Here is a 16,941-nt window from a genome sequence, read left to right on the forward strand (position 1 = left end):
AAACGTTTTTCCATGTGGCGTCCAAGAACTGTTGTGTGATTGGTTGGAAATTTGAAGTGGGCATGGTTAATGCAGAAAAGCATGAAGAGAAAAGTTGTCATTTCTACGTTTTTGCTGATGTGAAAGATTTAACAATGCTGAATGGAACAGCTCCACAGCTGGTGGAGGTGGTTAGGATGCATGTAAATAAATACAAAACATGGCAGAGAAAGACACAGACACCCCCTCATGCCACACCCTGCCCAACCACAGATTAAGTTTCTAAAGAAGTATGAAATAATTGAGCTCAAACTCTGTTCTCAACGTTCTTGGCACCTCGAGAACAAGAACAAACCTCTTTTTTTAATGCAGGGTATGAAACAAGCTCTATGATCCAGATGGCTGCATGTGAACATGATGACAATCATTCAAACACACCTGTCTTATCAGGGTTGTTCTTCTCCGTGGCGTCCATGCTCTCTTCATCGTCTACCTGTGCTCTGCCTCGGCTCCGCCCCCTGGACACACAGCAAGAACACACACACATCAACAGGTGTTAGCTTATGTTCACTTATTATTTTATAAAACATGAAATGATAATGTGATAAATGGACATTTCTGGGTTTAGAGTTTGAAATGGGTCAGAGGGTTCTAACCTTTCAATCCTCATCTCATCTGGTCTGTAAGTTCAGCTAAACCCAGACTGCTACAGATTTGTTCTTGATACATGTCACTGAGAACATCTTAGAACTTTAACAGCAGAAAATCTCCTGCAGGGGGATCTGGGTCAGGTTTACATTTCAGACACAAACCCAGTTCTGCTCAGACGTTTCTGACTCAGAACCTTCAGTCAATCTTTAACCGGACTGGATCCACAGTAAGCCGCTTTGGATAAAAGCGTCAGCTAAATGACTGTAATGTCATTTTGGACCTTGGTTCTGGCTGCGCACACACCTGCGTGATGATGGTGCAGTGTGTTCACAGCAGCAGCACAACTGCAACATAAAGAATCGACCCACTGATCAGACCATGAAGTGCTGCTCCTTATTGTTTCATCACATCAGGTGTGTGCGCAGCATCTCATCAAGTCATATCGCAGTTTACCTTCATTTACAGACATGTCAGGAACTTCAGGAGGAAACATTCAGAACCGAATCAGGAATCAAACCCACAATCTCCTAATTAAAAGACCAGTTGACCACATGGGGAGCTGTTAATCACACGTGTGTGGCAGTGGTTAAAACCTGGAGCAGAGTCCAGAACACACCTTCTGTCAGACTGCACATTACCCAGAATGCACCCCCACCACTTCCTCCCCAACACATCTCACCACAACACACACACACACACACACAGTTCTGCTGTCTCTGTGAGGACCCTTGCTGACATCCTACACTTCCAGAACCTTAAACCTGAAAAGAAACCAGATTCTGAGCAGAACCCAATCAGGCTGAGTCAGGTTGGACCCAGGCCTTCAGAACCCACAGTGACCGGGTCATTTTTGAACGGATCCAAGCCTCATCACCTCATTACTCAGGTTTTTTAATGGACTGAGCCGATTGTGCAGGTCCAATAGGACATCTGATATTCCATTAAGAATCCATAATGGTTCTCTGATTCCAGTAGGTGGATCCAGTGGTTCTGTTGGAGTGGGAAGGTTTTTCTTGTAGAAAGTTCAAAGGAGACTCGTTTATTAAATTCTTCCTAAAATGAGAGTCAGGACAGCACAGAAGGCCATGAGACAGGCATGAGATGATCTCCAGAACTGATTAAATTTAAAAAATGTTCGTAGCTGGACTTGTTTCTCGGTTCTGACAGCCTCATCTTTATTTGTTTACTCCAAACAGCCATGTAACAGCACCAGATTCTGCTGGGCTCATTCTGTGGACTGGAAGCTACTGGACCAAACAGGTCAGCCATAAAGAGGTTCTAACTAGACTAAACCGTTTGCTTTAGCCAATTCTAACTGGTCTATAAGGAGGTTAAAGCGATCCAGTTTCTAATGAGCCACTAAAAGTCCAAATCCCTGACTCCTAAAATTGTAATGATCCGTAGTGAGATGACCGTTTATTATGAGGTACGGAACCAAACACGAGTGGACCGTGGACTCCACACATGAAACGTGTCCACTGAAGATGTTTAAACCAGGTTTTACTGAATCATGGAGCTGTATTAAACACAACATATCCATCCATATGCCAACAGTAAGTTTCAGTTGAACTGTGTTTAGTCCACAGCTGCTTGGTTCTGTTTGACCTGTCAGTGCTGCTCATTTGGGCTGATCTAACCGTTTTCTTCAGGATTATCTGAGTTGACCTTGGAAACTCCAAGCCATTTGTTTGCCATCTTTGGTCTTTTTTTATGTAAAAATGCATGCAGAAGCTGCAGTCTTTTAATGCCAGTCAACATCCAAACATCATGAGTTCAGGACAGGACAGTTGTCAGATTATGAGGTTAAAATTATGTAAAATTTATTTATCAACAGATACAGCAGCATAAAGGCCAACCAAAACAAGAAAACAGCTGTTTATTGCTATGTACAGTTATTCCTCACAAAACCAACTCCAACTCAGCTGCTTTTTGGTGCCACCGTGCATCCGAAATGTCTTCTTGGCTTTATTTCAGCCATAGGAGCATTATTTTTCTTCTTTTCAGACACACATAGAACTTTCTGCTCACTGGTTGATCTCTAGCTGCTCCTGATTGGACAGTACCGTCAATCTAAGCTCTTTGATTGGTGGAAAGTTTGTCCAGGTCTAAATAGCAGTCTCTTGGCAAAATAGTAGTGATAGTTATGGTTTTATGATGAAAATGTGATAAATAATGCTATTATCATGGATCACTCAGTGTGGATTTACCATAAAGCAGGGGTGCCCAAGTTCGGTCCTCGAGATCTACCATCCTGCAACTTTTAGATGCAACCCTTCTCCAACACGCTTGAATCAGGTACAATCTGCATGTCATTCAGCTCTGCAGAGGCCTGGCAACGAGCCAGTCATTTGATTCAGGTGTGTTGGAAAAGGGTTGCATCTAAAAGTTGCAGGATGGTAGATCTCGAGGACCGGACTTGGGCACCCCTGCCATAAAGAGTCTCTGAATAAACAGCACATTTTGTGGCCGGACTGTAAACATCCTGGATAGGATATAAATGTCTAGATCACCTAAAGGGTAAAATATCCATCACAACTTACCCCACAGAGAGACACACTACTGTTCCTGAGAAACTGTTGATAATGTAAACGATTACATTCGGGGGTGCCAGCAGAGGTTTGAGGATAAATTAAACTTTTATTTCTGCTGTTCTTTGACTCAAAGGTCTGTTTGGAATCTGTTGTTCTGTTTTTGATTTTCAGAGGTTCGTTTTGGAGTCTTACGGATCAATGAACAGAACCTTGTCTGGTTCTAACTGTTTACAGACTGAATGGTTCTGTAAATGAGCCCCAGGTCTGAATGAACCTCATTTCTCTATCTGAAACCAGGTTGAACACAAACCAGAACAGAACTCTGCGGAACAGCTAGAACTTCATCGTGTGACCCACAAACACAACACGAAGGCTCTAACACACACTTACTTCTTCCTTGGTTTGGGGGGTGGAGGAGGTGAAGGAAGAGGAGGCGGCGGTGTGGGAGGTGCAGAGCGCCCGTTGCTCCCATCCTTCCGAGGTCTCCCACGGGGCCGCCTCTCGAGGGCGGGGCTAGTAGCTGCAGCCTTGGCCAGCTGAGCGCTCCGTCCGGCTCGTGTGACAGGAGGGGCCGGTCCTCTGTCTCGAGGCTCCTGAGTCTGAGCCTCAGATGGCATTCTGGGTAATTAAAAAGCAAACACAAAGATACATGGGGTCAGAACAACCTGGTACTGAGGTCCATCACGTCCAACATCTCCAGACTCCAGCTTCTGTCTGATGGTTAAACTGCTTAAGCTGGACAGAGATCTATAAGAAGCCCTGGAATCATCTTCAACCTGAAGTTCTGCAGTTACAGTATGGAGGCATTTGAGAAGTGACCGTTTCTGTTCTGGTACAGGATTCCTCACACAGATCCAGAACATGCTGCCTAGTCTGGACCTGTCAGAGCTCCTTGGCAGATGAACAGATCAGCGTTTACAGAATTCCTCCAGTATGAACTTCTGAACAACAGGTTCTGAGGACTGGATCTGAGCCGGATACAGTAAAAGTTCTGATCCGATACAAGAGGTATTCACTTAAGTGACAGCAACTGAACTCAGATTAGAACGGAGTCCACGAGTCCTGAAAACACACATGAAACCGGTAGCAGCTCAGCGACCCAGATGCATGCTGACGAACCACAACGAGCAGCTCATTCAACCAATCACAGCGCAGCGCTCACAGCAGCCAATCAAGATGCAGTAAACAATGCAACCTCAACATCACCATGATGGGACAGCTGATATCTGTCTGAGATATTTATTATAAATTATTTTTATCTCATTTTTCCTATGTTTTCTGGAGATTTTACTGCTCATTTTATTTTTCAATAAATATTTCTCTATAAAAAAAGATTTAAAAATAAAATAAATAAATCTGCAGGTTAGAGAGTTCAGTATAAAAAAAAATAAACAAAAGAAGAAACACGGAAGTTTTCTACCAAAGTTATTATTCAAATATTAGATCACAGCTGCATATGTTCACTGAATCAAACACTTAAATATATTCATTTGAATTTTTCACGGATAAAATGTCAATATTTTCTGCCTGTAGTGTTCACCGTTTGTGGTTCTGGTCGGATAAACGCAGAGGATGTTTGGGATCAACCTGGATTCCAGGATGTTGTTTTCTACATGTTTATTGATATTTTCTTAAAAATGAATAAGTATTACACCGTGTGAATTCTCTTCAAACATTGCTCTTTTCTTAACAAAGTGCTTTAATTTTCTGACCTTAAAAATATGTTTCTGGCCTGTATTGGTGACACAGTGACATTTATTATGTACATTCCTTAAGTCGTCGTTTCCCTGCAGAGTCCAGAGGCTGAGAAAACGCGACTTTTGCTTCTGGAAAGTTGCATCACTTTACAGCTAAGGTCTGCTTTATGCACCATGTCACATTTTAACAAGATATCAACACGCTGGCGTTTCTAATGCACACTGATTCATCAAATAAAGAAAAGAAAGAGAGAAAGCAACAGAGGAAGAAATGAGAGAAGAGTCAACATCCGACTGACTTTTACTGGCTGGAGAGAGTTCGGAGAAGAGAAAGGAGAAAGACGGATATTGGATTAGCCGTCGTTAGGAGGCGGCTCACTCAGAAAATCTGACCAAGTTAAGTAGCACTTCTTAAAAGTAGGCTACAGTTTGGCTCCAAGCTCCAGAACATTTCCAGGAGAATCCAGTTGTTTGTTTTAATGTGTTTTAATATAATTAGGTATTATGTTGTTCTGTTTAATCTCCCCTCACTAAAAGTTCTCTGTAAAACCAAAGCAAAACTTCCACTAAATGGAGCACAGCCCAGGTTGATTCACCTGTTTCAGGTCTGAATGTGGAACATTATTGGAACATTTCTTCTGTTCAGCTGATTCACCAGGACTTCTGGAACATTTCTGGACTGACAGATATTGTACAGAACACAGTTGTTGTTCTACAGGTGGAGTTGGTGTTCAACTTAACACTGCAGAGGTTCTGAACCTTGATATCACAATCATTACATAACTGGCAAATAATTTGAGAGGATCTGAATTATTTTTAATTTATTCACCTGTTTGGAAACAGTCAGATGAAACTAAACATAAAAATGGCATTTCCACACAATTTTACAAAAGTGATTCCAAACCCAGGTCCTTAAGGCCCACGATCCCGCAGGTCTTAGATATCTCCCTGTTCCAACATACCTGATTCAAATTGATGGATCTCCGACTGCTCTGCACAAGTCTGCTAGTGAGCCATGAATCTGAATCAGGTGTGTCGTAGCAGGGAGACATCTAAGACCTGCAGGAAAGTGTGCCTTGAGGACCAGTGTTGGGAATTGCTGCTTTAGAACATCAGACTGGTCCATAATGACATCATCTCTGTGCACCATCTTATGCAGAACAAAGAGTTTTGCTACTACCAACAGTTTATTTTGAGGAGCCTCACCTTCATCAGACCTCACGTAATTTGAAGACACACCATGCCGCTCGTGTGTTTTCACCCAAAAGAAAAGGGAGAGCTGGCTAACTTGGAAAAACCAATGTCCACAGTTTCTCCAACTAAATGAAGGACAATGTTCTCAAGGATGTGAGAAACTGACTTTGATACCTCAGATGTTTATTTTCAAAGTCTGAAAGGAAAAGAGGTTTTAATCTTGTGTTATTACATTATGATGAAACATACAAATCATTAGTTGTAATTATTTCTATGATAAATAAACATATATCAAATTTTAAATTCTAGTTCTGGAAACAGAGACGCTTCATCTTCAACAGTTTAAGATCTATCAGCTACATGTGAACAAGTTTTAACAGGAAACCAAGTCTTGTTATATGCATGTCTGCACCTTCAGGAGAGTTGGACCTCTGGATGAGGAACAACGAAACTTCAAACTGATCCAGTCAGAAATATTTCCAAAATAATGCAGATAAAAGGTTTTCTTTCACCCAAACTGATCAAGCACTGGTTCTGTTTGACATGAACTCAGTACATGCCAGAGATCCAAACATATCCTTTGCAACTGTGCTCAGAAAAAGTTGGCTTTGGTCTGCTCCCCATCCTGAGCTGAAACATCAATAGTGTTAACATAAGGTTACATTATATTCAGAACCAGGCCAGAACCCCAAAGGCTCTGCTGGACCACAGGCTGGTTTATTATTCCTGATCAGATAGTCAGAACAAGCAGCAGGACCGAAACTGGGAAGAAAAGCAGACCTGTGTTCAGCCTTGCAGCCCTGAGTGCAGCATCCTCACTGAAAATCAAGAGCTCTGATCTGATCTGCGCTGACCTGAGGAAAAAACTGAATCTGAAGCCACTTTTTCATTTCACTCAGAGACCAGCTCATTACAATTTGGTTCAGGAGTCAGAACCACATACTCCTCGAAGAAAATAATACATTTAAAGTTCTTCACTAAAAATGTACCGCTGTGTGAAGCCAACTTCAATCAGAACAACTCATTCAATCATACATAGCGAGCTGTTGCAGAAGTCTGAAAGTTCATATAACAGAATATTATTATGGTTTACCCTCAAATCATTTAAGATTTCCCTGAATGTCGTATCCAGCTCACTTTATTTCACTTATAAAAACAAACATACTGAGATGATCTAAGACAAAGTTCTGTGTGAATCCATGATGTGTTCACTGTTATCATGAAGCGATAAGCTGACTGACTGGTCAATCCACTCTTGCCTCACATGTTCAGTCAGTATGCTCCAAAATATACCAGAACCACAGAGACTTCTTCATAGTCTTCATCACCATGACCCTGGAAGTGGATCGGGGCTGAGGAGAAAACAACACGCAAGTAACAAGTTCAGCAGTTCTCTGCTTCCTCACAGAGTTCTTTCTTCTCCAGGTTTAACTGGAGCACTGAAAGCTGCTAACCTACCATCGTCTTCATCACTGATGATTAATTGGTTTCCGCAGAATGATGAGTTCTCTGGACTGTAAATCAGCAGCAAAATATAATAAATTCTGGAGTCCAAGATGAACCAAACACACCGAGACAGGTGGGAATCCTCAGAGTTGAGCTGTTGGAACCAAAGCATGTCAGGATATAATCAATCAATCAGAACTAATCTGATCATTTCTGCCTCTGGTCAATAACCAGAACTGTGCAAGTCTGAATAACTGGCTGTAGTAGTAGTACAGAAGGCGCACCTCACACGTTCACCTGGATCACACAGGATAATTCTGGATCCAGTCCAGACAATTGGAGCTCTACTTCTTGAGACAACTTAGCAATAGCACAGACCAGTCGATCAACACATAAAAAACCTCCAAGAGAAAAAACTACAACATCTTACTGGACCAACAGAAACAACACAAAATCATCAAATCCACCTGACTCCAAACTGGAACTTCGAAACATCCTAAAGAACCAGTGGAACCTTACGGCACGTTAAAGAGAGGCTAAAGACTAAGAGAACCTCTTACTATATGATTGTAACTACGGAAGTGGCCAAGAGAACCTCTGACTGGAACATCAGAACCATACAGCGACCCCCCAGAACCTTCCTTTACAGCCGACACGTGCACGGCTCGGCTGAGATGCGAGTCCAGACTGTGGTCAGGTCGGATGTTAAGTGATTTATGATCAGAGAGTTGATGACCCCTGGCTAGTGAAGTGGCTGACTGGTTAACCTGCTGGTTAACATGCTAACAGAGACATCTGTCAGCGGATGCTAAACAGCTCTTTACACAGCTGCAGCCCATCGTTTTACGGCTCCATGCGGACGGCATCTTCCCTCGGAGACTGCACACTTTCTATATTCACGCTGTGAACTAAAGTCAGGTGAGTACAGCAGTTAGGTGTTAGCCATTAGCTTCCTCGGACCGCCCAGCAGACTCAACACTTCTCTATTAGCATTAGCAGTAACTGGCAGGCTAGCTGTTAGCGCGCACTACGACCGAGTGCACCCCGGCTCCACGGCGCGCTGAACCACCACCCCGCTCCAAATGTCCCTGGCAGGCGGTGAGTTAACGCAGGAACCGGCTGGACCCCGCCGAGCATGGCTGCTCAGCTGCGGAAAAGATAGAAGAAGCTGCTTACTGATTTGATGCGATTCTCTTTTTCCTCTCCAGCTTTCCAGCCAACTTAGAGCGATGTGTTCAGAGCCAACAGTGAACTTCTCCGACAGATAACATCTGCTTCACAAGTCTGCCATGATAATGTTCTCCGTTGAAACATTCCCGTTGGTCGTGGAAGGGAAAAAATGTTGTTTCTGTTCAGAAAATTGGCGAAAAATTAAAGTTGAAGCGGTCGCTCCGTCATGGAGGCCATGTTTGGGAGCGACCGAAGCACCGCCTGTCAGCGCCAGCAGGAGAAGTAGGCCCAAGAAAACATTTCCTACTGCACCACAACTCCAACCTTTAATCAACACACGCTATCATTTAGCCCAGGATACAGCTAGCTTACAGTCGGAGAAATGACTGGATATTTGTCGGTGCGTAGGTCTGTGTCTGGCTGGGTTCGTTTGTTTTTGTTGTGTAAAAAGTGTGTGACCCCGCGGAAGGATCAGTCGGAGGGCTGCTCCGGTGAAGCGGCTTCTGTCATCAGACCTGAAAAACCCGAACCGGATCCACAAAGATCTGGACTGTAACTGCACGTGCAGTAAACATAGACCAATACACAAGCTCCAAACATGACACTGACAGAGTGTTCCTGGTTCATTTTGAAATGTAACGTTTAGATAGATATATTAATCTGTCTAGACTAAAGAAAAGGCCGAACATATCAAGTCATCTCCATAGTCATGAAATATGTCAACAGTGTTTAGAAAAATATTTATATACAAGTACACTGGAGTACTATCTGACATTAGATTAATGAACTGTTAGAGTTACAAGGTTCAGTTTTTTTAGGACTAAACTGATCAGAGAGCCATCAAAACCACTTAAAGGGTCTTTCAACAAAACCAAAGTACACTTAACTAGAACCAAACACTAACCCAAACAAAAACACTTCCTGGATTTTATTTAACTTAGATAAATGTGTTATACATCACAGACAACCTGTTTAAAAAAATGAAAACTTTCTGTATTCACAGTAAATATTCACAGAAATAAGTTCAGATAAACTCCACTCCTCTATCCGTAACACAGATGGAGCTGATCCTGGAGCCCTTCATCCTCGAGGAAGAGGAGGTGCAGTGGACAGAAAAGACTTGACGTCTTCTCTGGTCTTTGCTTCCTCCGGCTGCAGCATCTGGGTTGTTTTGAACTTCCTGCTTGGAGCACTGCAGCCTGTGGGTGATTAGTCGTTGCCAGGGGCGACATAGATACGGCCGATCTGTTTCTGAGGATGATGAAGAGGAGGAAGGTCCACTGTAACTCCTCCGGATGGTATGGCAGGTAGCAAAGATGGTAAATCTGTAATCCCTGAGAAAAAACAGAAATCAGAACGTCAGCAGACAGTTCCACTTTAACTCTTTATTGAGGACTGGGCCACCTTATGATGTTCTGTTATTCCCAAAGGACTACGAGAATTCCTCATTAGTTCCTTTCAACTTTGAACTAAACCACAGGAACCTCCCACTGCATCAAAAAATATTTTGTGGACCATTACACCAGTTAATGGCACATGAGACATCCCACTGGATGACCAGAAGCACCAAGTCTGTGATGAATCGCTGTAGCTCCGTTATGGATAGTTTGAACCCTAAAAAGGCCCGATACCAGCTACTAGAATCTGGTTCTAAAACAACATAATTCTTCTGTTGATAACTAAGAACAGCTGAATCAAACTTCAATCAACTGGACCAACAACAGGGCAACTTGAAGTCCTCTTTAAACATGAGATCTGATACTGATACTCTTTCTAAAGGACAACTTGGATTAATGATCAGCATATCGATACTCTGGGGTCGATACTTTGACATCTGCCTGTCAAAAAAAATGGATTCCTTCCATGTTTCCTGTGTCACATGATTATGGTAGCCTGTCAGATGTCATGATGTCACATTGATGCTGCTAGTGTTAGTGATGATGATGGCGTTTTAATATTTGACAGGTTTATTGTTCTTGAGCACTGCGTTTTAATATTTATTATATTACTACTATAGGCCAGTTTTGATAATTTAACACCTCTATGGTCCAAGTCAGGAGAAACTAGGTCTAGCCCTGAAATTCACCATAGTAACACTAAAGATGATCCAGGAAAGGGGCTCACTCGATCCTAAAGAAATAACCTGTAACTTTGTGATTAATTTACACAGAGTCAAAGGTAAACTTTAGTAGCATTTTCCCAGTTGGAGTACAGGTTTTGATCTCAAAGCAGCAAAGGTAAGACATTCTCTGATTTTGTAAAGTTTTAAACCTTAATAAAAGCTTTTAGCCAATTACTTCTCGTCATTTTGTTTGCTACTGCTGAACTTTGGCAGATTTTCTCAATTTGGCGCCCCTAACGATGGCTAATTCAGCATCCAGCTTGCATTCTGTCTCTTCTCCGAGCTCTCTCCAGCCAGTAAAAGTCAGTCTGATGTTGACTCTTGTCTTATCTCTTCACACTGGTTTCCTGTGAGACAAGTAATTGATTTTAAAATGTTGCTGTTGGTGTGCAAGGCTCTAACTGGTTCGGGTACAAAGTATATATTTGATCTGCTGACACCATATGAGCCACCAAGACTCCCAAGATCATCCAGGTCAAGTTTGCTTTCCATCCTGAGAGTTAATACTAAACTTGTAGCTTTTGTGCTTCTGACATCTGGAACAAACTATCAGAAAACCTGAAGTCTGACCCAAAGCTTAGTTTTTATAAATCAGGTATTAAAACTTTTATTTAATACTGTTTTCTTTATTAAAGTAGAAACTTTTTCTTTCAGAATATATTTACTCATATCTGTACATTGATAGTAAAGGGGATGAAGATGATGATGACGATTATAGTGATAATGATAATAATAATGTATTTCCCGTTGATGTCTGTCTTTACAGATTTGCCTCACTATGCATTTCATTCTCTCTATTTTAGCTTAAGTTTCTACTTCTTTTATTCTTTTAAGTTTCTTTTAGTTTTTCTTTTGTTTCTTTTTCACCTGCTGTAATGCTTTTAATGTTTTATATAAAGTACTTAAAGTTGTCTTGTACATGAAATATGCTATACAAAACATGCCTTGCCTTACTGCAAACATTCACCCAGATCCGCTACGTGCAACCCAAATACCACAATCACAAGGGTGTGTTTAGCACCCGTGGTTGAGCAGCTGTCACTAGACACTAGAGCTCCTCAACAATGCCAGGCTGGGTTCAAATCCTAGAGTGAGACCATTGGACATTATGTCACCGTCAACAAAGGCCACTAGAGTCACAAAACCCTAAAAATAAAAGTACCACAATTATTTTGATTTGACTAATTCAGGTGTACAATGACCAAAACAGACTATTCGGAAACCTGCAGTGAAAACAATGTTTGTAAATAAGACCAAATTAAAGTTTGCTTTTCATATTGCTATGCACTGTAACATGTATTCTAAGGTTTTTAGTTTCACTACAGGGTTTTTATGATATAACAGAATAATCAAGCCTGATATTCAGGTAAGATGCTTAAAACTATGTTTACACTGCAGGCAAATCAGACTGTTCTGTTCATATCTGATTTTTAAATTAATTTTAGTTTTTCTAAGAGACCTCAGTCTGAACGATCATGTCACATTTTACGTCACAAGTATCCCACAGGAGGTGGGACACAGCATAATGTAAACAATGGACAAAACATATCCTAAATCCTACAAGAAATAGTTTGGCATCTGAAATCATGATAACATCTGACTTTTTAAAAGCAGTTTTTACCTCAGTAGAAAGTGATCCCATACTTATAGTTAACAGCTCACTGGCATCAGGCATTTTTCCCAAGTTACTAAAGATAGCTGCTATTAAGCCACTCCTAAATAAGAGGACTCTAGATGCCTCTCTAAAATGACATTAGGTTGAATACTGATTTTGGTCAAGTATCAGTCCTGGTTCTGTTGGATCTCAGTGCCAAGTTTGATACTGTAAATCACAGAATCCTGTTGCACAGGCTGGAAAACTGGGTTGGACTTTCTGGAGCGGTTCTTAACTGGTTCAGGTCCTATTTAGAAGGCCGGAGTTATTTTGTTAGAATCGGCAGCTATGAATCCGAGCGAGTGGCCATGACTTGTGGAGTCCCCCTGGGGTCAGTCCTTGGACCTCTTCTGTTCAACTTGTATGTGCTCCCTTTGGGTCAAATATTACAGAACTATAGCATTAGTTATCAAAGTTATGAAGAATAAACACAACTTTTTGTGTCAGCAGGCTTACTGTGTCAGTGTCTGCAGCAAAAAATACCTGGATGAGGGAGAGTTTTCTACAATTAAATGAAGACGAAATTTAGTTTAGTTTTTTTTTTTGGTAGCAAAGAGAAGAGGGTCTCGGGTTCTTAAAGTCACCATTCAAGTTTGGTGTCACAAAGCTGTCCCTAAGAAGCTTTTTACCAGCTCAGAAACATCAAGAGAATTAAAAGTTTAGTCTCCCAGCAAGACCAGGAGAAACTGATCCATGCATTCATCTCCAGTAGGCTGGATTACTGTAATGGTCTTTTAACAGGACTTCCTAAAAAGAGCACTAAACATCTGCAGCTCATACAAAACACTGCTGCTAGAGTTTTAACCAGGACTAAGAGATCTGAACACATCACACAGTTTTTAAATCTTTACACTGGCTTCCAGTCAGTCACAGAATAGATTTTAAAGCCCTTCTGATTATTTACATCCCAGAACAGTTTAGGCCGAGGATACTTCTGTAATATGTTCAGAGAATATAAACCTAGCAGAGCTCTTAGATCTAAAGACTCTGGTCAACTAGTCCAGACCAGAGTCCAGACTAAACATGGAGAAGCAGCATTTAGTTGTTGTGTTGCAAACAAGTGGAACAAACTCCCAAATGTAGACATTTTTTAAATCCAGGTTAAAAACATTTCTTTTCTCATGCGCCTATGCATGAAATCTGCATGTTAACTTTTTACTTATCTTGCTTTTAATCATTTTAATGCAATTTATGATTTTATTACGGTTTTATTGTGATTTTTGCTATTTGCTGCTGCCTTTTATTCCTTTTAATGCTTTCTTTGTACCACCTGTAATGCTTTTAATCTGTTATGTAAAGCACTTCTTCAGGGCTATAAACTGTTCACACTGGAGTCTGATGGAGTTCACATTAAACTATAATGTGAAAAACCACTCAAAGAAGCTATCTCAGCATTAAGACCTGCAGTGTGAACGCAGCCTACATTTGGGGACCTAGATAATGGATACGGGGGCACTGATTCAGAGAAGGTTGAGGCTTCAGGACCAGTTGAGGCTCCCAATAAAACATCCACCTGAGCAGCCGTCCGAGCAGGTCTGCACATTTGCTGAGCTTCTCCTCCTGTCTGGCGATGGTGGCCCCCCCCTCACAGCGGTCGAGCCAATAAAAAGCAGAAATGCTATCGATTAGGACAAGGGCCAGACGGGGCCGCGAGGACAGGGTGGTCTCCAGGAAGTGGAGGGTGAGGAGGAGCTGGGAGGAGCAGGAGCAGTGAACGACAAGGAGGCGAGAAAGACACGAACGCAGCAGCGACTCGTCTGATCCAGCTGAGGACGAGCTGGTGGCGAGACCTAGAAACACAGAAAAAGAGATTAACTCATCTCCAGCTGAGCTGTTTCCAGCGCATGCTGCTTTCAGACGTACGTGGTACCTGCATTCAGCCTGGTATCCAGGATGCTGACCAGCCGGAACATGTCCAGACTGTAGTCCGTGTCCACAAACACAACATCCACCTCCAGACCACCAGCCACCTCCGGCAGCACACAGCGACACAGCAGGTGGTACAAGAGCTCTGTTTTACCTGAGAAGCACATTTAACACAGTTTACTGTACACGGAGGTCTGGGCAGGTCACCTGCTGTTAACTCACCTGTGCCCTCCAATCCGTACAGCTCCACCACCTCACCTGACGGAGTCAAACACACACAAGTGAGCTCTACCCAGCAATCCCTCCACAATTTGTAATAATCTGACTACAGGTTATAGGAAAGCTGATAGAAAGAAGGTCACCCTGGTCAGGTCCTCCATCATCTGGAAACAGACGAGGTTCGATGTCCTTCAGAGAGCGACGAGCCTCCAGACGAGCAAACAGCTGAAGATGCACAAAGTTCATTAGTTCATCACACACTGCACCAGAAAACAGTCGTACCAGTATGTTGACTACAGTTATCAGAAATACATCACTACTAATAGACCACTAATAAAGTAGTAAAGAGGGACTTTAGTAGTAGAACTTAAGTACTTGAGGTCAACAGTCCAGAACAACGTGTGGAAAAAAGTTGAAGAGACGTGTTCAAGCAGGTTTTATTAACTGGAGTCTGATGTGTAATAAAAGAGTGTGAGCGAGAATGAAAAGTGTTCAAGTGACAATGGTGAGATTAGAGATGAGTGGTTGGGAGACAGTGGCCCTGAGCAAAAGACAGGAGAGAAATGAAGGTAGCAGAGCTAAAAAAAAATACTGAGCTTCTCTTTGTGAGTGACAAGGATGGACAGAATCCAAAATGAGGGACGGCACATGTCAGATGTTTTGGAGACAAAGTCAAAGACGTCTGATTAAGACGGTTTGGACACGTACAGAGGGAAAGTGAATATATCAGTGGAAAGATGTTGAGGAAGGAGGTTTAGAGTAAAACCAAAGAGGAGATTTATGGACGAAGTGAAGAGGACATGATGTTAGCTGGTGTAAGACAACAGGAAGCTGAGGATGGGGTTAAATGGAGGCAGATGGTTCGCTATGGCAACCCCTGAAAGGAACAGCCAGAAAAGGAAAAGAGGACGTCTCATCAAGTAGCAGTAGTTTTTTTTACTAGTTTTAGAATTAATTAAAGCATTACTTGTAATAGTAGTAATGGTTGTAATACTAGATGCAGAAAATTTTTTAGTACTTGTTGTAGCATTGGGTGTAGTAATGGTACTAGTAATAGTATTAGTTGTAGTACAAGTTATAGTATCAGTTACAATATTGTAGCATGCATTTTGATATTAGCTGTAGAAGTTAGAAGTATTAGTTGTAGTGCTACTAGTAATAGTAGTTGTAGAATTAGCTGTGCTACTCATTCTATTTTTAGTTTTAGAATAGTAGCTGTAGTATTAGCAGAAGCACTAGTAGTTGTATTGGTTGTAGTAGTGTAGTATTAGGTGTAATACTAGTAGTATCGGTTGTAGAACTATAAGAATCAGTTCTACTTGTAGTATTAGGTGTAGTAACAGCAGTAGTATAAGACAAAAAGTTGAAGCACTGGTTGTTACATTAGCTATAGTGTCCATTGTGCTACTGGTAAAATAATAAGTGGTAGTATAAATTGCTTTTAAGTAGTTTGGTTTAATTTATCGAACAGGGACCATGTACAGCAGAATTTATCACAGAGTAAAATATGCTTTGTACCAGATTGTAGCTCTAGCTAATTTCAATTCAGCCACAAAAATACATCACTGAAATGACAGATAATGAAAAAATACATTACATAGCAAAGAATACATTAAAATAGCAGAGAAAATACAATAAATTATTTTTAAGTGTTTTATTTAAAAAATAAAATAATACAATAGTACAAAAAAGGAACCTCTGTGTGATTAATAGTTGCAGTTACTAAAGTTTACCACACTTAGCCCCCCTTCCAGTCTTTCCCTACTAGCTGTAGCATTAGTTGTACCATTAGGTGTAGTTTTAATTGCAGTAGTTTAAGTACTAGCTGTAGTATTAATAGTAGAATTGTTACACTAATTGTAGTGTAAGTAATATTATTAGTTGCAAAGTTAGTTGCAGTACTAGCAGATTACCATATCAGTACCAGTAGTAATCGCAGTATTGGCAGCAGTTGCATTTCTAGTAGTTGTACTAGTTATTGTATCACTTGTAGTACTAGTCGAAAAATCTGTTGTATGATTTCCAACTAGCTGTACTAGCTGTAATATTAACAACTAGCAGCACTATTCGTAGTATACGTAAAATTATTTGGGGATTAGCATCAGATCAGTACCAGGAGTTAACATTAAAAATGTAGCTCCAGTTCAGGACTTTTACTTTGTAACGATCGTTCGGCGGTTGTTCCGGTGGGCGCGAGGTCAGACTAATTATTTATAGCTACGATATCAAAGTGGTTAGCTCCTGAGGCTTCGCGCGGATACTTGCAACACCGTCAGACATGACGTCCCAGAAACTCACCTGAGTACCACTTTCACTCATTTCACCGCGAGCTTCACAATAATCCTCCTCTTCCTCTTCTGGACCCCGCCGCGTGTTTGAATTCACTTCCTGTTTCCGCTGTTTTGCATTAAA

The 16,941-nt window shown here is 41.4% G+C and overlaps 3 protein-coding genes across 13 annotated transcripts in view; all 3 read right to left on the reverse strand.

Moving 5' to 3' along the window:
• LOC121628723 (histone-lysine N-methyltransferase 2C-like) overlaps positions 1 to 8,758 on the reverse strand; it is a 60,254-nt gene extending 51,496 nt beyond the window's left edge. For all 9 annotated transcript variants that reach the window (XM_041967966.1, XM_041967967.1, XM_041967961.1 and 6 more), the window contains exons 1-3: positions 8,675 to 8,758; positions 3,552 to 3,779; positions 418 to 497 (exon numbers count right to left, since the gene is read on the reverse strand). In XM_041967966.1, the coding sequence (XP_041823900.1) occupies positions 418 to 497; positions 3,552 to 3,778 (307 nt within the window). In that variant the 5' untranslated portion in view covers position 3,779; positions 8,675 to 8,758. The remainder of the gene's footprint in view (positions 1 to 417; positions 498 to 3,551; positions 3,780 to 8,674) is intronic.
• LOC121628724 (NACHT, LRR and PYD domains-containing protein 12-like) overlaps positions 1 to 16,941 on the reverse strand; it is a 2,607,341-nt gene that overhangs the window by 2,406,126 nt on the left and 184,274 nt on the right. The window lies entirely within an intron of this gene.
• Positions 9,582 to 16,932, reverse strand: xrcc2 (X-ray repair complementing defective repair in Chinese hamster cells 2). Its single transcript, XM_041968079.1, has 6 exons — positions 16,828 to 16,932; positions 14,673 to 14,754; positions 14,533 to 14,568; positions 14,315 to 14,464; positions 13,958 to 14,234; positions 9,582 to 10,002 (listed from the first exon to the last, which is right to left on the reverse strand). The coding sequence occupies exons 1-6, from the start codon at positions 16,846 to 16,848 to the stop codon at positions 9,693 to 9,695; spliced, it is 876 nt and encodes a 291-aa protein (XP_041824013.1). The 5' UTR covers positions 16,849 to 16,932; the 3' UTR covers positions 9,582 to 9,692.

The sequence above is a fragment of the Melanotaenia boesemani genome, chromosome 18 (assembly GCF_017639745.1).
Source record: "Melanotaenia boesemani isolate fMelBoe1 chromosome 18, fMelBoe1.pri, whole genome shotgun sequence".
Taxonomy (NCBI): domain Eukaryota; kingdom Metazoa; phylum Chordata; class Actinopteri; order Atheriniformes; family Melanotaeniidae; genus Melanotaenia; species Melanotaenia boesemani.